General features: G+C 45.3%; 1 protein-coding gene across 1 annotated transcript in view; it reads left to right on the plus strand.

Moving 5' to 3' along the window:
• Positions 1 to 411: 411 nt before the first annotated feature.
• The window catches only part of LOC310965473 (dihydropyridine-sensitive L-type skeletal muscle calcium channel subunit alpha-1-like), a 293,992-nt gene continuing 269,599 nt past the window's right edge, over positions 412 to 24,804 (plus strand). Inside the window, exons 1-3 of the mRNA XM_083939088.1 lie at positions 412 to 753; positions 1,006 to 1,111; positions 16,901 to 17,040. Of these exons, the coding sequence (XP_083795214.1) occupies positions 566 to 753; positions 1,006 to 1,111; positions 16,901 to 17,040 (434 nt within the window). The 5' untranslated portion in view covers positions 412 to 565. The remainder of the gene's footprint in view (positions 754 to 1,005; positions 1,112 to 16,900; positions 17,041 to 24,804) is intronic.

A 24,804-nucleotide genomic window follows, 5' to 3' on the forward strand; every position in this document is an offset into this window, starting at 1 on the left:
TATGCATTTTCCGGATTGCTGTGGTATGTTGGAGAGTCAATTCAGAGCCCCACCACCCAGATGGGGGAAATGTATTTTGTGGCACAGCAGAGTTTCGTTTGTTGCAGTAGGTTTACCTTGTTACCCCGTTTAATTAATTGATGTCAAATTTTCATTCCCTGAACTCCTACACCTTTGTTTGGGACACACTCACTTCAAAAATATATGCTATACTATATCTGTGCAGATGACCCCTTTTGTCACCCCCATGCTACAACAGCCATGCCGATTGTCTATATTTATTCTCTTGACCAAACAGCTGCTCAGTAAACCAATCCCTTACAAGGTAAGGGGACAGCTGTCATTCCACAGATAGAGACAGAGAAAGAGAGGGAGCTCAGTCAAACCATCAGAGAGAGACAGTGTGACAGAGACAATTTAGAAAAGTTGAGAAGGGTTATGAACGAGTCGACAGACCAAGTCAACACGGTTACTGCATTTTGAAAAAAAATCTTCAACAGACGTTTTGGAATACCACCTCCAATTCAAAGTGAACTTTGAAGACAAATACTCTCCTGAAGCCACAATGGCAGACAGAGGCAGTCCCCCATTGTCATCCTACATCATGGATGAGGAAACTCTGAAGAGAAAACAAAAGGAGAAGCTGAAGAAGCTGATGGCTACAGGAGGCAACCCGAGGCCTGCACGTTCTCTCCTCTTCTTGACACTGAGGAATCCTTTCCGCAAGGCGTGCATCAGTATTGTGGAGTGGAAGTATCCTGCTCTAGTAAAGTGTCTCTAGCTCTAACATATAAGACAAGCTTTGATGTGATTTTTGCTACCACAGACCATATTTACTTAAGAGATCGTTATTTACTGTGTGTGTTGTATATGATGTGTTCTATTTGTAGAACAGCTGTAGGTTTATGTCTCAGTGTGTGTTAAGGTGTGTGCTATTTTTATTTGCGAGGACATCTATATGTAAACTACTATGGTTGATGAAAGCTTCCTATAAATCACTTTCAGACCTTTTGAAATCATAATCCTACTGGCCATATTCGCCAACTGTGTCGCCTTGGCTGTGTACTTGCCCATGCCTGAGGAAGACAGCAACAACACCAACAGCAACTTGGTGCGTCAGCATGCTTGTGTTTGTTATTATAATATACTGTAAATAAACTGTGGCTGTACCCAAATTCAATATTTTTTCAATATCTGGCCGTTCAAAACAAAGATTTGACTGTCAGGTTTTGTGTTAAGCGACACAGTCGTCTGGTGGTTAGCACTGTCGCCTCACAGCGAGGGGGTTCCTGGTTCGCATCCCGGCTGGGGCCCTTCCGTGTGGAGTTTGCATGTTCTCCTTGTGGGTTCTCTCCGTGTTCTCCGGCTTCCTCCCACAGTCCAAAGACATGCAGGTGTTAGGTTCATTGATGACTCTAAATTGTCCGTTACTTTGGGCACCTATCGGGGTATGAATTGAATATTCAGAAATGTTATTTTTTGTTAACAACTTGGTGAGATCACTCCCACAATCCATATTTCCCTTTAAAACAGCCGATAAGGGGTTCACAAATTTGGCGGTGATTTATGACCTGCTCCTTCAGAGACCTTTTTCAAAAGAACTTCCAGCCGCTATAACTCTTGTCTAGATGGGCGGCCCTCACCCTGTCCCTTGCAGGTCGGGTTAATCTTATTAAGAGGGTCATTCTACTGATGTTTCTGTATCTTTTTCAGCACCTCCCAATTTGTCTTAATAAATCGTTTTTTTTGCTAAACTACACCACCAATTCAACGCTTTTATTTGGCAAAATAAACCAGACTGTATAAAAAAAAAAAAACTATTCTCCCGCTCCCTAAACCTGAAAGAGGACTAGCGCTACCTAATTTCCCCCCCTACTTCTGGGCCTGTAACATTAATAAACTTTATTTTGGCTCTGCGGTGAAGCTGCAGATGTCTGCCCACCCTGGGCTCATACTGAGATAACATGTGCTTTCTGCTCTTTGCACTCTACAATTTGCTCACAGCTCCCCATAATTGCCCTTAAGGTCTCACCTTATCTGTTCGGCACCAATACCATTCCTGCACCAGTCCTATGTTTCACATATGGTCGGATAAGGGCCTCAAAATGCTTAATGTCTCATTGTACCTTAATTATTTACTTATGTTATATGTTAGTTAATTACCTAGTTTTTTTACTGTGACTACATCTGACATATGTTCTTGGGAGGGATAGTGGGATTTATGTTGGGTTTTTCTTTTTTTTTTTTCTCACTTGAAAGGAGACGCTTTGATGTAGTATGCAGCTGTACTTTTAAAAGAAATTTAATTTAAAGGACAGTTAAGGACAGCCTTAACTTCCCGCATTACGATTGGCTTGTTTTTAGGGTAACAGGCGACAGTCTTGACAGGGGAGACCACGTCAGGTACTCCGTCAGACAATGTATCATCCCCTCTATGTCCTCACCTTGCAGGTCGATCAGCACATCCCAGACTGTGGTGTTGTAACAGTCTCAGGGCACTTTCCATCTCAGAGGACCACCTTTTAATGGTGCGAGTCACCGGCTGTTTTTTGGACCAGGGGGTATACAGTGGCTGTAGGTGAACCAGGTTGTGATCAGACTTCCCCAGTGGGGGGAGTGGAGTTGCACTGTATGCATCCCTTACATTAGCAGACAGGAGATCAATTGTCCTGTTGCATCTGGTGGGACAGTCTACAACCTGGTGAAAAACAGCCAAAGTAGAGTCGAAAGTTGCATGATTAAAGTCTCCAGAGATGATCATAAATGCCTCAGGGTGCTGTGTCTGCAGCCTTACAGTGTATCTTGTCACAGGGAGTCGGCTGTGTCTGCTCTGGGAGGGATGTAGACAAAACATCTAAACATAGATGGTGATCACGTGACCAAACTCCCTCAGCAGATAATATGGCCGTAGGCTAACAGCTAGCAGCTTGAGGTCCCAGCAACATCAGACTTTCTTTACAGAGATATGTCCTGGGTTCAACCAGCGGTTGTTCCCATACTTAATGAGTCCCCCACCTTTGCTTTTTCTGCTCGCTTCTGTGTCGCTGTCGGCTCTCATGCCAATGAATCCTGGCAGGTCCACGTTAGCATCCAGTACGAGGTGGTTTAGCCATGTCTCCATAAAGATGAACAAGCTGCTCTCATGGTAGTTTCACTGGATCAGCTCGTTGATCTTGTTTGGCAGCGAGTTCACATTCCCCATAATAACGGAGGGAATCGATGGCTTGTAGCGCCTTCGATTCTCCCCTTGCTTGGCTTTTAGCTTCCCCCCTGCCTTGCAGCCCCTGGGTCTCCTCCTCAGCTCTGCCGGGATGGGGTGTCGTATACCCGCTCGTCCCTTTGTGCGTAGAGCCAGCAGTTCCTCTCTTGAGTAATTGAGAAAACTGGCTTTTGGTACCATTTTAAAGTTAGAAATATCCATAGGATATATATAAAACACACATTCTCTTCACAAGAAGAGTACAAAAGTATAAAGAAAGAGGTCAAAATAGGGTAAAAGAACTAAAAACCAGAGAGCTACTGGAGAGGCAGCCATCTCCTACAGCGCCAGCGTAGTATGTCGTAGTATGTATGTTGTACAGCCTGTATCTATGCTAGTTTGACAACTCTTTTCTTACTGCACCTCTTCTCCCCCTCTTCTGTGCTTCTTGCGGTTCGTTTCTTTTGTTCTTTTGTTCAACTTTGTTAACCCCAAAGTTAGCAAGAGACGTTATTTTATATTTTGTTTCTTACTAAAGTATTTTCGTTTATTAATCTTTTTTTATTCAATTCAATTCAATTCAATTCAAAAAACTTTATTTGTCCCCGGGGGGCAATTCAAGGCACACAGAGCAGCAAATCACGACAGTGCAATTATACAAAAAACATTTTAACCTAACACAAGACTAAAGTGTAAAAGAAGAGTAAGTGTCAGGATGTTAGTGTGTTAGTACAGGTAGGATAAGTGTCAGGATGTTAGTGTGTTAGTACAGGTTAGATACAGAGAACATCGTCGGCGTGAGATGTAGAAAGACATGTGTGTATATGATGTAAGCAGACATGTGAACGGGTGTTTATGGTGTAAACAATGTAAACATGCAGTAGACTGTTGAAACAGGTATGAACAGAACTGTAGTGCAGAAAAGATATAAGTGGACAGTGATCAGATCCAGATGAGGTCAGACATGATACATGTGTGTAATGAGCAGACGTAACAGAACTATAGTGCAGTAATAGAGTATAAATATAATATATAACTATAAGCTTAATAATAAAGTGAATAATAAAGTGATGGTGGTGCATGGCAGGAAAACAGCAGTCTGAGTATATGCTGGCTCTGTGTAACAGATGAATACTGAAAAATAAAGTGACCATAGTGCTGTCATGGATACAATATAAGACCTGATAGACACAATAAAGTGGAGCAGTGCATTAATACCATAAATTAACATAACTAACAGAATCAATCAAGTGGACCAGTAAGAACAGAGTAACAGAATAAGTGTGAACATAATAACAGAATAAATAAGTGGAGTAGTGCAACAGACCGGAGTAACATTATAAACAGAGTAAATAAGTGGCGTAGTGCAACAGTCCAGTATCATTATAAACAGAGTGAACAGAATAAGTGGAATTGTGAATCAACCAGTAGTTCACAGCTTTGAGGACAGGAGTGGAGGTAGATAGCCACGTGTCCGGTGAGTGTCCGGGGGGGGGGGGTGTCCAGGGGGTGAAGGTGTCCAGGGAAGGTGTCAGGGGTGGGGAGGGGGGGTGATGGTGATGGTGTCCAGGGAGGATGTCTGGAGAGGGGAGGAGTAAGGGTGAAGGGAGGGGTGTCCGGGGGGGAGAGGGGGGGGTGCGGTGTCCAGGGAGGGTGTCTGGAGTGGGGGGGGGGGGGTGTGAAGTGTCCAGGGGAGGGTGTCAGGAGTGGGGAGGGGGATGGTCAGAGGGGTCAGGAGTTGAGGAGCTGGACAGCCCTGGGGATGAAGGTTGCTCTTCTCCTCTGTGTCCTGCAGCAGGGACAGCGAAGACGGCGTCCTGAGGGGAGCCACTCAAACGCTGAGAAGAGAGCGTGAGAGGGGTCCTGCATGATCTGACCAGCTAACCTGAGTGTCTGCTGCTCGTGGATGGTCGACAGAGTTCTAACAGGAAGTCCAATGATCTTAGAACAGACCGTGGCGACGCTCTGCAGGCGGTTTCTGTTCTGGAGGCTGGTGGAGTAGAACCAGCATGTGATGGAGAACGTGATGATGCTCTCGATGAAGGAGTAGTAAAAGGTCAGGAGGATGTTCTTGCTGACTCCAAAGGAATTGAGCTTCCTAAGGAGGTATTTCCGCTGCTGACATTTCCTGAGAATCTCCTCTGTGTTGGAGGAGAATTTCAGCAGGCTGTCGAAGATGGTGCCCAGGTACCTGTACTCCTCAACTGCTTCAACAGGCTTCCCGTGGATCACGGTGTTTGCTGATGCAGCCAGTTCCCTCTGCTTGTTGGAGAAGGTCACCACCATGTCTTTGGTTTTGTTGACATTATCGCGTGGCTTTCTAAGTTTTCTACGACACGTTTTTGTCTTTTATAAGTATAGTAAAACCCCTCGTGCTGTCTTTGCCTTTTTGTCCGGCCGGCAAATTGCATCGAACTCGCGACTCCAGCCCCACAGAACCGATCAGAACCTTTTTGTCAACCCACAAACAACCTCCAGAGGCAAGCCACCTGAAGAGCTGAATCCAAGCCGGGACGGGAGCAGACGAGCCCCTCCGATCTAACAGTGCAGCTAACCCAGTCTACAGACCCGAGCCCAGGTCCGTCAAACACCGGGACGCGGAGATACGAACCTGCATCGGTACTGTAAGACGCCAGGGCGACTGTAATATCAACGGCAAAGTAAGGTTGGCCTTTTAATGCAACTCTTGGTTTAAACATTGTTGACAGTTATATTGTGATCCGAGTTCTGTTGACAGGCTAATTAGAGCCAGTTTAAGTCCGCCAGTAATATATATATAGCATATTTCTTTATTTATTATCCGTACCCTGCGCTGGGGATACAACCATCAAGATGTTTATCCAACGCTTTGGATATCTCTTAGTTAGTTTTTTCATGCTTTGGTCTCTGCTGGTGACTGAAAGCCGTGCCTGCGACCAGCTGATCGCCTTGGGGCCCCAGACCCCCTTCGTTGGGGACAGACCTACAGTATCGAAGGAGCTAAAGAGGAGACGGCAAGGTCGCAGAGCAGGAGCTAAATGGAGGAGGAAGTTTAAACCCTGCATCCCAGCAGTTATTACTGCAAACGCCACCATCCCCGGCTTCCACACGGTCTGAGCCGACAGAGACACCACCACGAGCGGCAAGAAGAAAGGAGGAGGACTCGCCGTGCTCGTCAACAACAGGTGGTGTCACCTGGGGCACATCTCTGTGAAAGACCGGTTCTGCAGCCCGGACATCGAGCTTATCGCCATCGGACTGCATCCATATAATCTGCCATGGGAGTTTACCAGCGGCATCGCCATTACTGTTTACATTCTGCCGTCTGGAAATGCCGACACAGCGTGTGACGTCATCAGCGCTGCAACCACGGGACTACAGACAAACATCCCGGAGCAATCGTCATCATCACAGGTGACTTCAACCACGTCTCTCTCTCATCCACTCTCCCAACGTTTCACCAGTTTGTCAAATGCACAACAAGGGACAATAAAACCATAGATCTGCTGTATGCAAATGTAAAAGAGGCATACAGCTCCACTGCCCTCCCTCCCCTGGGAAGGTCAGACCACAACCTCATCCTGCTCTCCCCATCATACAAGCCTGTGGTTCAGCAGCAAACAGTGACAGTAAAAACTGTGAGGAAATGGTCTCCTGAGGCCATGGAGTCACTGCAGGGTGCCCTAGAAGCCACTAGTGTTGCTTTCGTCAACGAAAATGATGACGAAATATCTTCGTCAACGAACCTCTATGACGTGACGAAAACTAGACAAGACAAAACGAAAATGGTGGGCATGTGACGATGACTAAGACTAAATATATAATGCAATTTCGTTGACGAATAAAAATGAGACGAAATGTCTCTTCATTTTCGTTGACGAAAACGAGTTTAGTCACGTTTTTATTATTATTATTATGAAGTTTCTCTCCCAGTCTCGCGTCTGGGCGACGTCACTTCCTCAATCCCCACACGCGCATTATTTGGATTCTAAAGCTGCTGCTGCTGTGGGTTAGCGTTTCGTTAGATTTAGGATTAGCGACAACTAAAGAAACATGAGAACAAAGTGTGGCACCAGCCGGTGGTCATTTTTGGGAGGAAAAGAAGAAACACTTTCATTACACAGACGTGGAAAAGAAAACGGCATGTGTTGTGTAAAAAGAAAGAAATGCAGCCACAAAATCACAGGAAAAAACACCACTGATCATAAGAGACATCTCAGGGCATCCCATAATGACATTGACATGACATGACGTAACGATACTTTCTGTTTTAGAAAGCTCATGCGACATTAGGCTACGGTTAATGTGTCAGGTTTTAACGCTAGCTTTAGACGTAAGCCACTGGAGGTGTGTGTGTGCGCGCGCGTGTGTGTGTGTAAGACTAGCGTGTGTGTGTGTGTGTAAGAGAGACTAGCGTGTTTGTGAGAGAGACTAGCGTGTGTGTGTGTGTGTGTGTGTGTGTGTCCGCCCGCACGCGCGTGGCTAGCGTGTGTATGTGTATTTATTTGTGAGAGTGTGTAAAGTGTGTTTTTAGTTCCTACCTGGCTGACTCATTTTATAAGTGCACTAAACTTTCCCTTGTTGGCCAAATACTTTCACTAGTTTTCACTTTCACAAAGCAAATAACACTGAACTGAATTAAGCATCAACATAAATTGGATTACTTATTCTAGATCTGTACATGCTGTAAACTTAAGATATCTGCATGGGTTTGGCTAAAAGAAAATGTTGGTTTTGTCAATACTACTAGGTACTTTTATTATATTGATTAAATGTTATTGCATCACTAAAAAGAGACTAATATACAATTTTCTTTGACTAAAACTAGACTAAAATACTCAGACTTTTAGTCGACTAAAACTAGACTAAAATGCTCAGACTTTTAGTCGACTAAAACTAGACTAGACTAAAAGTAAAACAGGCCGCCAAAAACAACACTAGAAGCCACTGACTGGGATGCACTTTACAAACCACACGGCGATTACATTTGGGTTCTGCATAGACAACACCATCCCCAGCAAAGAGGTCCGCTGTTACCCAAACAACGAACCCTGTGTTACCAGCAACCTGAAGGCCGTACTCAACGAGAAAAAGGGGGCCTTCAGGTCAGGGGACCGTGCAGAACTCAAGTGTGTTCAGAGAGAACTTAAACACAGCATCAGGGAGAGTAAGGAAAACTACAGGAGAAAACTGGAATCCAAACTGGAGAACAATAACACCAGGGATGTAGGGAGGGGAATGAGTGAGATCACCGGCTTCCAGAGGAAAGGAGGAGGAACAGCTGAGGGAAATGAACAACGTGCGAACGAGTTTAACCTGTTTTTCAACAGGTTCGACCCCAGCTCCCCCAGCAGCCCCCCTCCTCCGAGCAACTACCTCTGGTCACAACCCCCCCACAGCTCCACAACAGCCCCACAACCCCACACTAACCTCAGGGAATAAACTCACATTATTCGAAGTGACTTATTGCTGAAATGCACCTTTCTCTCTCTTGCACCTTAAAATCCACATAGTATATTGTAATATAGTGTTTATCTGCGATACTGTACTCTTATTGTCGTTCATATTTTGTAATTTATTTTTTGTACTTCTGAATGTTTTGTACCGATGCTACAATGACCTAATTTCTATATATATATCTATCTAATAGCTTCAGACAAAGGACTTGTCCCTTTACTTGTTTTGCTAGATCTTAGTGTTGCCTTTGGTTGTTACCATGTAGGCTAACATATTCTTTATGACACTGCCAGGTTTCGGTCAGGCAGAATAGATCAATATGATTATCTGATATCAAAGCTTTTACTTTGCTTTAGATGACATAGATCTGATGTTTAAAAGTCCACATTATTTTTTACAACTTGCATTATCATTATTTGCATTATCACAGATTTAGTGTTAATTGGTATCAAGTTTTTCTGTATAGCTCCTCTTCTGTTAATTTTTGATTTAATTAATTTAGAAGATCGGGGGGCAGACAACGTTTCTAAACAATACTGAGCTGGGAAATGCTCCACAGGGAGCGCAGAGAGGGTATAAGACTCTGACTCTGCTTCCTTGGTGTCTGTGGTAAGGGCAGCGCAGAGAGGTGTACTAAACTGTGACTCTGCATCCTGATCCCAACACTGGGTTGTTATCAGGGGGTGGTTGTGGTGCAAGACCGGACAGCCAGATCAATGTATACTTCAAAATCATACAGTATCATTTGAAGACATTTTTGACCAAATTAAACAAAGTAATGCCTCTCGCCATAAAAAAAGGATGTTGCTGTAAATTCACCATGCATTTTCCAATCTGCCTCAAATTTATCAAGATTCATAAAAGCCTGTGAATGTTCTCATTTGTCCAGGTCATCGTTATCCCCAAAGCAATTTCAGTCAAAAGCAACTGGACTTGGTTATTTGTCTAGGAAGACGTTTCATCTCCCATCCAAGAGGCTTCACCAGTTCATGTACCCATCTGACCAGGCTGGGACTGGTCCAACTAACTGGTGTGGAGATCCAGGTATTTAACCTCTCACAAGGCCGGTGATTTCACTGGAACCCTTTGTGCTCCAAGTGCCAACGACCGACGTAAGAGTGACAGTCATTGGTGGGAAGTTAGTGCTCTATTGAGTCTTAATGAGATAACTCACAGGAGGCCATTTTTGAACAGTTGTTCTTTGAGGTACGATTGTCAAATCTCCTGGGAAGGGGTGAAAGGGCTGCATTGTAAATTGGAGATAAGTGGTGCCTCAGACCTCTTCCTCTGTTTAGCGATGGTTTCTCTACTTTTGCATAAATGGCTTCTTTTACTCCTCTTTCAAACCATCTGTCCTCTCTGTCCAGGATTTGGACATTGTTGTCATCAAAGGAGTGGGCTTTCTCCTTGAGATGTTAGTGGAAAGCAGAGTCCAGGCCTGAGGAGGTAGCTCTCCTGTGTTGAGCCATGCATTTACGCAGTGGTTGTTTTTTTTCCTCCAATGTATATATCTTTTTATTACTCGTTGCATTGGACAGCATAAACCAGATTGCTTTTGTGGGCGTGTGGTGTTCTGTCCTTGGGATGTGCTAGTCTCTGTCTGAGTGTGTTACTGGGTTTGAAATACACAGTAATGCAGTTTGTTGAAGATCCTCCGGATTTCTCTGATACCCCAGCCACATACGGTATGACTATGTTGTTTCTCTTGTTTTCTATTTCTTTCTCAACTACTTTGGTTTTCTTTCTTGAAGCAGCTGCTGTTTTCACAAAGGTCCAGTTGGGGTAGCCACAAGTTGTGAGAGCACCTCTCAGGTGCTTGCGTTCTTCCCCTTGGGCCTGTGAGCTGGTGGGTACGTTATCAGCTATATGTTACAGAGATGAAAAGAGAGATTGCATGGCCCTGCGGACGTATCCCACAGCCCCAGAGAGCTTGGTTAGTGTAGCAAACCTTGAAAGATTCACCAGTCCAACAAGAGCCGAACCCCAAATCCTCTTCGTACTGCAGGCACTAGATGCTGTCGAAGAAGACCCCGCAGCAGCACCTGGCGAGGATCCTATTATGAACCACAGGAGGCGACGTAATCGCCCCGGTGCTTGCCCATGGCATTCACACCGGTAGGACTGCCTGAGGCAGACAACTTCTTTGCCTGACCCCTCGTGATGATGGCAGAGAAAGCTTCCCTTTGGAGCTTACTCACGACCTCCCTGGTTCCAGAGGCCACCTCTGCAGCAGACTTCATGGGCCACTCACCCACTGCCCTGGTCAGGAACTCAGGACCTCTCTGCCACAAGGAGTCACCATCAAGCTGCTCAGGGGAACACCCTTTCGTGACTAGATCAGCCACGTTGTACTCACCCGGGACCAACCACCAATCTGTCACCTGTCTGGCCTTCTGGATCTCACCAACTCGGTTAGCAAAGAAAGTTTGGAAGCCATAACTTTCCCGCTGGATGGCTCCCAACACAGTCTGGCTGTCGACAAAGTGGTACCACCTATCCACTTCCAACCGCCCATGCTTCAGTATGTACCCCTTCAGCCAGGTTACAACACTCCCTGAAGTCTCCCAGCACAGGTAGAGAACTGCCCCATAAGAGTCACAGCTCCCATTGGAAAATGTGATCCCCCAGGGTTTACCTAGCCAGCCAAGAGTGTAATACTCCTGGGGAAAGTGATGGTGCTCAGCCGGGCATACTCTTTGAAGAGCTCGATTGCCCTACCGCGCAGCTCACCAAACAGTGGCTTGTCCCATATATCCTTAGTCAATGTGCCGGCCTCTTGAAAGGCCCTCCTAATAAGAATGACGCCATTCTGTTTCAGGGGCATCGCCAGACCAAGGGGGTCATAAAGCCTGGCTAACTGGCTCAGTAACATACAATGGGTAAGGGGGTCCGGTGTCTTCTCCTCTATGTCCTCCATGGTGAGGTCGAGCTCAGTGTGCATCGTTTTTGTCCTAGCAGAGAAATTAACGGCCACCATTAGGAAAGGTATGTCCTCCCTTACATGACAACCCACTCCCAGGGCCTTGTTGTCCTCATCCCGTAACTGGTTGGGCAACTTGATAGTCTCAGTTTTGGTGGGAACACAATCTTGCCTTCCACTTTGGCCAGACCGAACCCATGGCTTAAGATAAAATCCCCCGGTTGCAAGGACGGTCTCAAGCCCCTGAAGGATTTTACTCAGTCGCTGGGGGTCATTGTGAGACACCAGAATGTAGTCCACATAAGTATTGTCTACGATGACATGTCTTTCATCCACTCCGTCGGCGAACTGGGGCAGATGGGCGGTCTCCCTCATGGCCACCTGGGCGATACAATTAGCCAGCTTATCACCCATGTTCACCCGTACCACAGCGTAGTCCTCGATGTCATCTGTCGAAGAGTCCTTCCACAAGAAGCGATGGACATGCACCTCCTGATCCTGCAAACACACCACGTTGTACATCTTGGACACATCCCCAACAGCTGCATGCTCCCCCTCCCGGAAATGGAGCAGGACTGCCCGGATAGGGTTCAAGACGTCTGGGCCCTTCAGCAGGATGCCATTCAGGCTAACACCCCTGAATTCCCGGCTGCTGTCCCAGACTAGTCTTACCGGTGTGGGTTGGGTGCTGTCAGGTGGTTCACCCACCACACAGCACTATTCCAACTGTCCATCGCAGCCCTGGAAAGCTTGATGGCTGCCCCCTTGGCTACCATGTCGTAGACCTGCCCTCCTTCCACTTAGGATTCCTCTTGAGGCACCCCTCTGACTTCAGAAATGCCGCCTTTACAGCTTTGCGGATGTTCGGCATGGTAGTAGGGTCCTCTTTCCAGGGGTACCTGGCGTCCCAGTGGGGTTGTCGCTTAACTTAAAGGTCAACCCTCACCTGATGATCTCCAACTCTCTCTCGTCAGCGAGTGACATCTTCTTCCACCCAGGAGCGCACTTTCCACAACGACAACCACCACACAAAGGGTTACAGGCGGCTCCGAGGCTGTCCCACTGCAGCCACTTGATGATCTCAGCATTGCACGCAGCTGTGGTTCCAACTACAATGCTGCTCTTTTGCTCAGGGCAGTAGTTATAGAGAACCTTGACATGCCCTCATGGAGCATGCAAAGTGGGTCGATGAGTGGCACGCAGTCACCTCAATGTCCTCAAAAAGGTCCGGATGCACGCCACTAACAGTCTTACTGAGTGGACCATCCCACAACACCAGATCACCGCACCTCATCATCCACTAGGGAGCAAGGTGACCTTCCTGAGTACTGATCGGTAACTCAACTTTCTCCGGGCGGGTCAGCTCCCCTGGTTTGACAACACCAATTTCTCCAGGCGCTCTGAGTCCACTGCATGATCCACTCTGGCGATCTCTAGTCCATAGCAAAGCATCTCATGGAGCCGCAATGTCCCCTTTTTCGTGGCTGCTTTTATGCTCACACAGTACCTCTTAGTCTCAACTCTCGCCTCCATACCACCTACACCGTATACATCCAGTGTGATTGGCTCACCTTCCAATCCATGCCTCTCTGCTGCTTGGTGAGTTATAGAGTTTGTATCAGAGGCTAGATCGATGAGGGCACCGACCCAGTACCCTCTCTTAGTCGTGACCTCCACCAACATCATGGGGACCGGGTGCTCCTTAGGTCCACTCTCTTCCACCAAATCCATACCAGCACATACTGTCGAAGACACCTTGTTGGTGCAGGCCTTACAAACAGCCTCCATCTGCTCCTGGGTTAGACCTAAACCAGCAAACAAAGTCTCCTGTTCTTCAGTCGGACCACAGGGTTCTCTCCTTTTTTCCCCCTTGATCTCCGCCCTGGCAGTGTCCCTTTTTGGCTGGTGATTTGAGGCACGGGAAGAAGTGGTGATCTGAAGGCGTGTCACCTCTCTTACATTCGTCTTTGCGACACAGATCATTTGTATTGTACGTACTGTCTCTCCCATGGACATCCAGGCATTTGGGCTGGGCTTTTATCCTTTTTACCTGAGCCCTCCGTTCTGCCGAGATGGCCTTCTTAAATGTCTTACATCGGTATAAATGTCTAGTATGCCCCTCTTCGCCAAACATACTGCAAGGATCTTGCGATAATTCTCCTCTCGCCTCACTTGCCGTGGCCTTGGTAAATGAACGTCTCTCCTGCTTTCGGTCCCCTCGGCTTCTCACGAGGGCTCGGTTCACCAGCCCTAGCAAAGACTGACCCTCTGGTGATCTGTAACTGCTCCAGTTTCCCCAGAACCGTCTTCTGATCTCTCAGGAGCTGCCATAGTTTGTCGAACCGGTTACATGGATTTACGTTGCTGACTGCGTCGTACCGGTACAAAAGCCACCTTTCCTTCATGCTGTCTGGCAGCTTACTTTCCAGTGACCAGATCTTGTTCCTTATGGCGTCCTCATAACCCAAGTCTATAAGGTCCAACAGCGCCCTCTCCACTGCTGGTAAATCCTCCAGTACAATGCCGTCCGCTATTTGCGACATGTCCCTATAACAGTCCTCCAAGATCCGAAAGACCTCCTCCGCAGTACGGCAATGAGACAGCCTGAGTTCGCTTATTACGGCGTCACCAATGCTGTCCAGCAGGTGGAAGAGCCTACACTCCGGAGAGCCTGTAGGTTCAGCTAATGCTTAAAGGGTCCCCCAGTTACTCTTCCACTTACTCTAACCCAGCTGGACCTTTGTGAAAATGGCAGCTGCTTCCAAAAAGACAACCACAGTGGTTGAGAAAGTCATAGAAATTCTGTATGTGGCTGGGGTATCAGAGAAACTCAGGAGGATCTTCAACAAACACTGCATCCCTGTGTATTTTAAATCCAGTAACACACTCAGACAGAGACTAGTACATCCCAGGGACAGAACACCACACACCCACAAAAGCAATCTGGTTTATGCTGTCCATTGCAATGAGGTATGCAAAGATCTCTACATTGGAGAAACTAAACAACCACTGCATAAACGCATGGCCCAACACAGGAGAGCTCACTTACATCTCCAGGAGTAAGCCCACTCATTTGATGACAACAATGTCCACATCCTGGACAGAGAGGACAGATGGTTTGAAAGAGTAAAAGAAGCCATTTATGCAAAAGTAGAGAAACCATCGCTAAACAGAGGAGGAGGTCTGAGGCACCACTTATCTCCAATTTACAATGCAGCTCTTTCATCCCTTCCCAGGAGATTCAACAATCTAACCTCAAAGAACATCTGTTCACAAATGGCCTCCTGTGACTCCAAGGACTGTCATTAAGACTCAATAGAGCACTAACAAAGTTGAAACCAACTTTCCACCAACGACTGTCACTCTCATGACGGCTGTTGGTACTTGGAGCACAAAGGGTTCCAGTGACATCATTAGCCTTGTGAGTGGTTAAATACCTGGATTTCCACACCAGTTAGTTGAACCAGTCCCAGCCTGATCAGATGCATACATGAACTGATGAAGCCTCTTGGGTGAGAGGTGAAATGTCTTCCGTCCAGTTGCTTTTGACTGAAATTGCTTTGGGGATGAAGATTCATAAAAGTCTCTCCATTAAACAGGAATAAGCTCTAACTTCAACATCCATTATCCAAACTCCACCGAATTTTCCAGACATGAGGAGAGTTCAGGCCTGAAGACTACATGCAAATGCTAACCAACAGCCACAGTGTCTATATATTGGTATATATTGGTATATATATTGAATATTGGCATCACATTATGAAACAGGAAGTTGCTGTAAATTAAGCATAAATTGTCCAATCTTCACCATATTTCTGAGTACCTCTCATTCGCACACTTAGGGTGTATCAGTCTGTTGCTGAAGGAGCTGTCCAGTACTGTGAGAGTTACCTGCAGGGGATGGGACTCCTGCAGGACAGCTTGACCAGCATCCTGCTCTCTCACACGGCCCCCCACCCTCAGCACAGCATTCTGCAGTCGCGTAAAGTCACAGCCACCCCTGCCAGGGTCTGGCAGGCTCCCCCGACACGCGACATTGGGAACGAGGAGCTGCACAAAAAAGCCTCTTGGACCAAAATCTGAAACTCAACAAGAAGTCGGCCATTTTGTATTTCATGGCTTTTTTCCAACATCTGCAGGTGTCATACTTTAACTAACTCCTCCTAGAGATTTAACCTGGTCGACTTCAAAGCCGGCCAGTATAATCAAAAGACCTTTGTGATGAAAATGACCTCATATCGTTTCATTTTTATGGAGCACTTGGTTGTGGCAAATATTGGCGTCACATTATATAACAGGTAGTTGCAGTAACTTGGGCATACATTGTCCAATCTTGACCCATCCTGAACAGAACCCATCTAGATATACACTCATAGTCAGAGCGCCCCCTAATGGCGACAGGAGATATGTGGCTTTTTGATGGTGTCATACTTCAAGGACCTCCTCCTTGAGATGAACTCCCATCACCTTCAAATTCGCCCTGTACAGTCTAAAGACCTTAGTGATATAGTGATTTGAAATTGAGAATGAGATTAAGTTTATGTTTTATTGTCCAATTTATGATGATTTGGGGAATATATTTTTACTAAAATGTCTTCCATTAATGCTAATTTCTTTTCGTTATATGAATATGAAAAATTGGAGTTGCGCTTTAAAAAGGGAACCTTTTTTGGTAAAGCCTGGGAAAGAAGAAGGAATATTTTGTTCAATGATCTAGCTGTATAATGATCTGTATTTTGAATGTAATGTTTTATGTGATGGTGTCGTATAAACCCATGAGGGTTGGGCACTTTGAGTACAGGACACAAAAAACAAAATGTGATGAAATGTAGTGATTGATTAGTTAATTTCAATTAGTTTTATTTATTTTTTTATAGAAGGACAAGGATACAAGGACAGTGTATGGCTGATAAGTCAGTGCCCTTCATCAGATCAACACTCCTTAAGGGCACTCTCTGTGTGCTGTGAATTTAAAATAGAAATTCACTGCATGCATCTACTGACATGGAAGAGGCTATAAAACATTCCACGTGTGTGAGTTTGTAAGTGACATGAATAGACAGAAGCACATTAGTGTGACTGGCAACATTTACGACTCATGAAGAAATATGAGCAGGGGATGTTTCACTCCTCAACCTGTTTGTGTAAAACAGAGGTACAACAATGGAAGAAACTTGAGGACTTAATAGCTATATCCCCCTATTTTTGTAAAGATTTCAGCATGTTGACAATGAATTATAACCAAAGCCTATCCACGACATAACACTCCTAGAAGTTATCTGAGGCTACTTAATGAGTATAAATAACAGATTCTAACAAAATATTGTGGTTTGTTTTTTTTACAGGAAAGCCTGGAGTACATCTTCCTCATCATCTTCTCTATAGAGTGTTTATTGAAGATTGTTGCCTATGGATTTCTTTTTCATGCAGATGCATACTTGAGAAACTGCTGGAACATTCTGGACTTTGTTTGTGTATCTGTTGGGTAAGTTGATGAAGTTGAAGTTTTGTGATGAGCTGGCTTAGTTTGTAATTCAATTTTCGCAATTGCTATATTCCAGAATGTAGTGTATATGTAATCGTGGACTGAACATGCCAAAATAAAAACAAAAATGAAAAAATAACCTAATAAATACATTAATATGCCACTAAATGTATAAGAGAATAATATTAATTAAAGAGCATTAACGGGCCCTCGCACCCCACACCAGTTGGTTGTCGACTCTGACGTCTCCACAGCAACTTGCTGTGTTATCGTGCTTTATCTCTGTGGACTGAGATACTGACTGAGTTGCTGGTCGAGGTGACCCTACAGGCTGATATCACACACGCATCCATGGTCCCTTCCACCCTCCAGGGCGACAGGCATGGTCCGCAAGTGCGCCTGCGACAGCTGCCGGCGGGCTGCCTGTCTGCGCTGGAAACCTCGCTGACCTTTTTCCCTCACCCGTTATGCAAACTGTTTCGAGTTTTCTGTTTTATGTGCTGTTTTTTTTCTCAAAATCCCACTTCCCACGGGAGCGCAGTGTGGGGAGTTCTTTTTTTTATCCTCCCCCACCCCCTCCTCTTCATGTGTTGTATGGCTTTCCTACTATCTTTTGTAAAATAATTTTCCCTCAGGGATGAATAAAGTATAATCTAATTTAATTTAATTTAATTGAAGTGGGCTGCTCTGGTCTTGAGTGGGAGACATAAACTGTTCTTCTGACATTACAATAATAAAATTGATAGTAATACAATACTTATCCCCCTCTATAGTAATTCATACTACCCTAGGCAATTCTATTCAGACTAATCAAACTCACCACCAATAAACATGAATCAAAAACCTTTAGTGATTATATCATGATTTGTAACTTAATGGACACACACTTTAAACACATAATTTCTCCAGATGATATCTAGCCTAGCAATCAATTTCATGAATAGGGCCTCACAGTCATAACTAGGGGCCCAGCCCGAGGGGACTGGGGTCACGCGATGCAAGCAGCAGCATGGCTCCCAGTACCAGCGGTGCTGGGAACCCTATTGTTTTCACAAGGATTTTTATTCATTTATTTATTTTCATCGGTATAACTCATACTGCAGTCTACACCATACAAGTTATGGAGGTGAACTTTGAACACTGGTTCAGACCCCTGCACATCAACAGAAACCAAAATTGACACATGTTCACCAGCAGGTGGTGCTATAATCAAGTTGAACGCGTTTCTGCCTGTAACTCCCACATCATACCTCGGATGAAGCTACGTGTTTCTCAGGATATAGGCCACAGCCATTTCCGCCAAGACCTTTTTTTTTTTTCGCAGGATTGCAATATATGCATAGCTACTTTTTCGAAATCCTCCTAGAACGAGTGTCCGATCAAGATGAAAATTGGTACACGTAATGTTTGGATGGTCCTGACCAAAATAAATCGAAATAATTTTGATACTCTTATAAATGCCAACGTTATAAAGGAAAAACTTCCCATAGATTAAAGTCAAACAGGAAGTGCTGTGTATCGACACAAAACTTGGTTAGCTTTCTATGTCTTACTGAGGCCTTCTACCAAATGTAACACCAATTAACACCTGGGTGGCGCTGTTATGCAGAATTCATCATACATTAGCTAGCTTTGTGATGCTAGTCTGAGGCTTTGAGAAAAATATGACATCAATCATTCAGGAGGTGGCATTGTTTTGAATATCACTCATACTGGAATATTAACCGTACAAGTTATGGAAACAAAACTTTCAGGGGAGGTATAGACTGGTGCCCCCACAGAACACACCAAAAATGACACTTCCGCCACAAGGTGGCGCTATAATCAAGGAAAGGCTTTTTGGCCTCTAACGTCCACATCTTATATTGCAAATATAGATTTCTTACATCATTATGTTCTCTGAAAGGCACTGGATCTTGGGATTTAGACCAAGGCACATTTCTGCCTAGTATTTTTGCACAAAATTGCTAAAAATAAATGAAAAGGTATTTTTTTCAAACTTCCCCTTGACATCCTTAAATCATCCTGATTAAAAATTGTCAAAATAATTGTGATCATCCAAAACATTTGTATTTTATAAAGAAACAACTTCCTGAATGTTGTACTCATATCAGGAAGTATTGTATATCTTCGCAATAATTAGTCAGAATAACATCAAACTTGGACTGACAGTTTTCCATGCAAACTTCAGGCGCTGTGCAAAATGTGAAGTCATTCGAACATTAGTTGGCGCTGTTACACAAAATTGAAAAATACACAAACCATGCAAAAAATATTCAAAACATTCTTTTGCAAGGCCAAGAGTCTCATCAGCACAATATTTTGCACGCATCATTTTTCTAACGCTAGGATAAAAAGTTATCAAAAGAATTTTCATAAGCCAAACAATATGAATGTTATAGAGGAAATACTTGGTACACTGTAGTCAAAACAGGAAGTGGTGTGTTACTTTGAAGTTGTTTCTCTGATCATCACACAGATTGGAAAAGTAATTTCTCGAGCCGCACTGAAGGTCTGTGCAAAATCTGACAACAATTGGCCACAAGCTGGGGCTGTTGTGCAAAATTGAGTAGTGCATGCATTATGTGAGCAAACACACTATCTACTAATTAAAATAACTACACTTTCTTTTTAAAACTACAATCAGAATCAGAAAAACTTTAATAATCCTAGGGGGAAATTGTTTTTGTTGCATACTCTAGCTATACAAACAACATATTCAACAACACAATATTATACAGATAACATATATTTATATATATATTTGTATAAAACAGAAATATAATAATTTCCCCCCCGGGGACAAATAAAGTTTTTTGAATTGAATATATACAAAATATATCAAATTTACTATGTAATATAAACAGAACAAAAGTACAGTAATAATGTGCACAGTACCGTAAAAATGTGCAAAGAAAAGATTGTTTATGATTGAGTTAATATCACAGAGAGGGGGTGACAGACTCTCTGAGGGATGCATTGTAGTTGGCAGGTGGCAGGAGTGCAATAGTTGAAGTCTGAGGTGAAGAGGGTAAAGAGAAAGGGAAATAGGACAGTCCCCTGTGGAGCCCCAGTGTTGCTGACCACCCTGTCAGACACACAGTTCTGTAGGCATACATACTGTGGTCTGCCCATCAGGTAATCAACAATCCAGGACATGATGGGGGCCTTGCAGCCATCTTCTTACCCAGTAGAGTCTGATGGATGGCGTTAAATGCACTGGAGAAGTCAAAGAACATGACTCTCACAGTGCTTGCAGGCTTGTCCAGAGGATTGTATGCTCTGTTCAGCAGGTAGGTAATGCAGTCCTCAACTCCCAGGCGGTGCTGGCAAGCAAACTGTTGTGGATCAGGGAAGGGCCTGACCATAGGCACAGGCATGAGGCAAGACATCTTCCACATCCAATGCAATGAGGAAGGCAAAAGATCTCTACATTGGAGAAACAAAACAACCACAGCATAAACGCATGGCCCAACACAGGAGAGCTAACTCCTCAGGCCTGGACTGTGCTGTCCACTTACATCTCAAAGATAAAGCCCACTCCTTTGATGACAACAATGTCCACATCCTGGACAGAGAGGACAGATGGTTTGAAAGCGGAGTAAACTAAGTCATCTATGTTAAAGTAGAGAAACCATCGCTAAACAGAGGAGGGAGTCTGAGGCACCCCTTATCTCCAATTTACAATGCAGCCCTTTCATCCCTTCCCAGGAGATTTGACAATCTAGCTTCAAAAAACAACTGTTCACAAATGGCCTCCTGTGACTCTAACGACTGCCGTTGTGACCAAATAGAGCACTAGCGAAGTCAAAACCAACTTCCCCCCGAGCAGGAGGTTGTGGTTCCTACACCATGTGGTCAGAATGTCTACCTCTTTCCTGTAGTGTGTCTCGTCGCCCTTGATGATGAGACCCACCGGATTTGTGTTGTCCGCAAACTTTATGAGTTGATTGGTGCTGTAAGTTTGTGTGCAGTCGTGCTTCAATAGGGTGAAGAGCAGAGGACCGAGCATGCAGCCTTGTAGGGCCACCGTGCTCAGGGTGATGGTGCTAGGGGTGTTGTTCCCAACACGTACTGCTTGTGGCCTCTCGCTGAGGAGGTCGAGCAGCCAGTTGTAGAGTGAAGTGCTGAGGCCCAGCTTGTCCAGTTTTCAGATGAGCTGTTGTGGTTTTATGGTTTTGAATGCTGAGCTGAAGTCTATGAACAGCATTCTCACATATGAGTCTTTCTGTTCCAGGTGGGTGAGAGCCGGTTGGAGGGCAGAGCAAATTGCATCCTCTGTGGATCGTTTGGCCCCGTATGCAAACTGAAAGGGGTCCAAGGTGGGGGGGAGGATGGATTTGATGTGTGACTGGACTAGCCGTTCCAATGATGGGACAATGGCTTGCTTCAAGAAGGTGTTAGATGTCAGTGAATACATCCTTCAGTTCTTTCTGCACCCTACCTGGGATGTTGTCTGGGCCTGTTGCTTTCCGGGCGTTGATGGTAGAGAATGTCCTCTTTTTACGCTGGCACCAGACAGGCTCAGAGTCTGGTCATGGGGAGGTGTTGGGGTTTTCTGTGGGCGAGTGTTGTTTTGTGCATTGAAGAATGCAAAGAAGCTGTTCAGGTTGTTAAGCAGAGAGGTGTCACTCTTGCAGCTCTTTGTTGCGGGCTTATAGTCTGTGATAGCTTGAATGCCTTGCCATAGGCTCCGTGCATTTTTGCTGTTGAAGCGGGATGTTATTCTGTGTGTTTGATCCTGTTTTGCTTTTCTGATGCCCCGGGAAAGATTGTCTCTTGCTGTTCTCAAGCCAGAATCGTCTCCAGCTCTGAAGGCCTTGTCTCTGGCCCTCAACAGCCTGTGGACGACCCCCGTCAACCATGGCTTCTGGTTTGCCCAAGTGACAATGTCCTAGGTGTGGGTCACATCATCAGTGCACTGAGCTATGTAGGAGGTCACAGTGTTTGTGAACTCCTCAATGTCTGTGTTGTTGTTGTAAGTGGCTGTCTGTTTGAACATCTCCCAGTCTGTGGTGTTAAAGCAGTCTTGAAGAGTTGAGGAGGCTTCCTCTGGCCACACTCTAAGAGCGTACTCACACTGTCCTTCCGTACCGCGACCTGGGCTTTAGGGTACTTGCCCCCCCTCCCTCTCCCCCCGCACCCCAGCCCCGTTTGTACTCACACTGCCAGGGCCGGCCAATGCTTCTTGCTGTCCATACGACATCAAGCCGTAACACGTCACATGCGTTGATCACGTGTGTGTGGCTTTGTTTACAAATCTTTCCACAGACCTCAGAGTTTTTGTGCGTCTTGTCGACTGTTTTTGAATATTTTCATCCGACCATCTGCAGTAAACACTCCACCTCCGCATCACACCAAGGTGAACCTTTCACCGCCATTGTTGTTGTTGTTAAATGTCCACGCATGGTCCGTCGTTCTATTTACATGTCCGAACAGGCGGACATAACGCTACTGCCGTAGGGCTCGTGCTCGTACACGTGCGCACGCTCGTGCTCGTACATGTGCAAACGGCTCCGCTAAAGCCCACAGTTACGCGCGGAACAGGTGCACTCACACTGCTTAAAGGTACTAGGCTTTAGCTGAAAAAACGGTTTTGGCCCCGGCCAGAAGGACAGTGTGAGTGCTCCCTAATCTGCTTCAGAACCAGTTTGGTGGCTTTCACTGTTTTCTGTAAGCTGGCATTAGTATAACAGTGAGGTGGTCAGATAGGCCAATGTGGGGGAGGAGGTGGCTTTGTACACTCCTTTGTGTCGGGTGTAGACCAGATCCAAGGTGTTAACTCCCCTTGTAGGAAAGTTAACGTGCTGGTGAAATTTTGGCAGTACAGTCTTGAGATCAACATGGTTAAAATCTCATGCAAGGATAGTGAAACCATCTGGATGTGCTGTTTGTTGTTCATTGATGGCTTGGTACAGTTCATTAAGTGCAGTGTTCCTATCACTGTTGTTGTTAGTGGGAGGGATGTAGACTGCAGCTAGTAGAATCACAGTCATTTCTGTGACTGTGATGTAAACACAGATCCCTCCGCCACGGGTCTTCCCTCCTTCTACGAGGGCTCTGTCTGCTCGGTAGCATGCTAGCTGCTCCAATTGTACAGCAGAGTCAGGAATGTTGTCATTTAGCCATGTTTCAGTTAATACAAGAACAGCAGTTACTCACTTTTCGATTCGCTGATCTCAGTAGTCACATGTGGTCCATTTTATTGTCCAATGATCGTACATTTGCCAGGAGGATAGATGGAATGGCTGGGCGAGTTGGACTAGCCTCTAGTCTGGCTCGGATACCTCCACGTTTGCCCCTCTTCGTTGTCCTCACACACCGCTTCCGATGCCTCCTTTCTTGGGGACGGGTAGTAGGCGAGTCCAGTGTGAGAGCAGGCCGACGGAGCAGTCCGAGCTCTTTTAGCGTCTCTGTTGTTGGTTCCAAAACTTCGCAGATCTTGCTTTTTCGGATGTCTAATAAAGCCTGTCGACTGTACTGGTATTCCGACGTAGACTGACAAGAAAAACGTCCAGACAAACATTCTTTAAACAAATCTTGAATCATTAATCACTATTTTTGCAGACAGGCAAAAGTGTTTTTTGCACTATCTCTACCAAAAACCCATGTCAGCTGAGTCATAGAAAACAACCAGGTAATTAAATAACATATAACATAAGAAGAAAATGGGTTGATCAGAAATTGTTTTATTCATTGCTGATTAGAAAACTATTTACAGGACAGCATCAACATTGAGCTTTAGATCAATGGTTTTGATCGCAACAGCAAACAATGAATACAACATATGCGTGTAATGAACAAGAGTTCTCATACTCAACATAACTTTCTTTTTTAACTTTTAATTTTTTAATGATCAGTGTGATTTTTTTGGGTTCTTTTTTGTGTGTGAGTATGAGAGACAGAGAGAGAGAAAGTGAGTGAGTGAGTGTGTGTGTGTGTGTGTGTTGAAAGCTGATTGTTTTAAAAAACAAAAACGTAGACGACCTGCAGGGAGATGGAGTCTGTGTGTGTGCAGCCTTATTAATTTGTAATATTCATACCAATTCACACAGTCGAGGAAATTGCTATTGATTAAAAATATATAAATTTGGGAAAATGTGTTGTTTACATGGGAAAAAAAGAGGAAGCTTTGCCATTGGGATTTCTAAATCTCCAGGGACCAGAAATTCCAAACTGTGATCCATATGTTTTTTTTATGTGTGCTGATTTGGATAGTTTATTTGTGTAGGGGAAGATCCGTCGAGAGTTGAATCCTGCGCCAGGTTGAAGTTGCAAATGACCTTGTAAAAAACTGTTCATCGTCCCAGGTGGGCGCATAAACCAAAATTAAGACCACCGGTGTGTTCTGAAGTGTGCCCGAAACTATGACATACCCACTTATCCAGGGTCGGGTCGCGGGGGCAGCAGCTTTAGCAGGGGACCCCAAACTTCCCTTTCCCGGGCCACATTAACCAGCTCTAACTGGGGGATGCCGAGGCGTTCCCAGGCCAGTGTGGAGATATAATCTCTCCACCTAGTCCTGGGTCTTCCCCGAGGCCTCCTCCCAGCTGGACGTGCCTGGAACACCTCCCTAGGGAGGCGCCTAGGGGGCATCCTCACTAGATGCCCGAACCACCTCAACTGGCTCCTTTCAACGCAAAGGAGCAGCAGCTCTACTCCGAGTTCCTCACGGATGGCTGAACTTCTCACCCTATGTCTAAGGGAGGCTCCATCCACCCTCCTGAGAAAACCCATTTCGGCCGCTTGTACCCGCGACCTCGT

The sequence above is a fragment of the Echiichthys vipera genome (assembly GCF_963691815.1).
Source record: "Echiichthys vipera genome assembly, chromosome: X".
In the NCBI taxonomy this organism is placed as follows: domain Eukaryota; kingdom Metazoa; phylum Chordata; class Actinopteri; order Perciformes; family Trachinidae; genus Echiichthys; species Echiichthys vipera.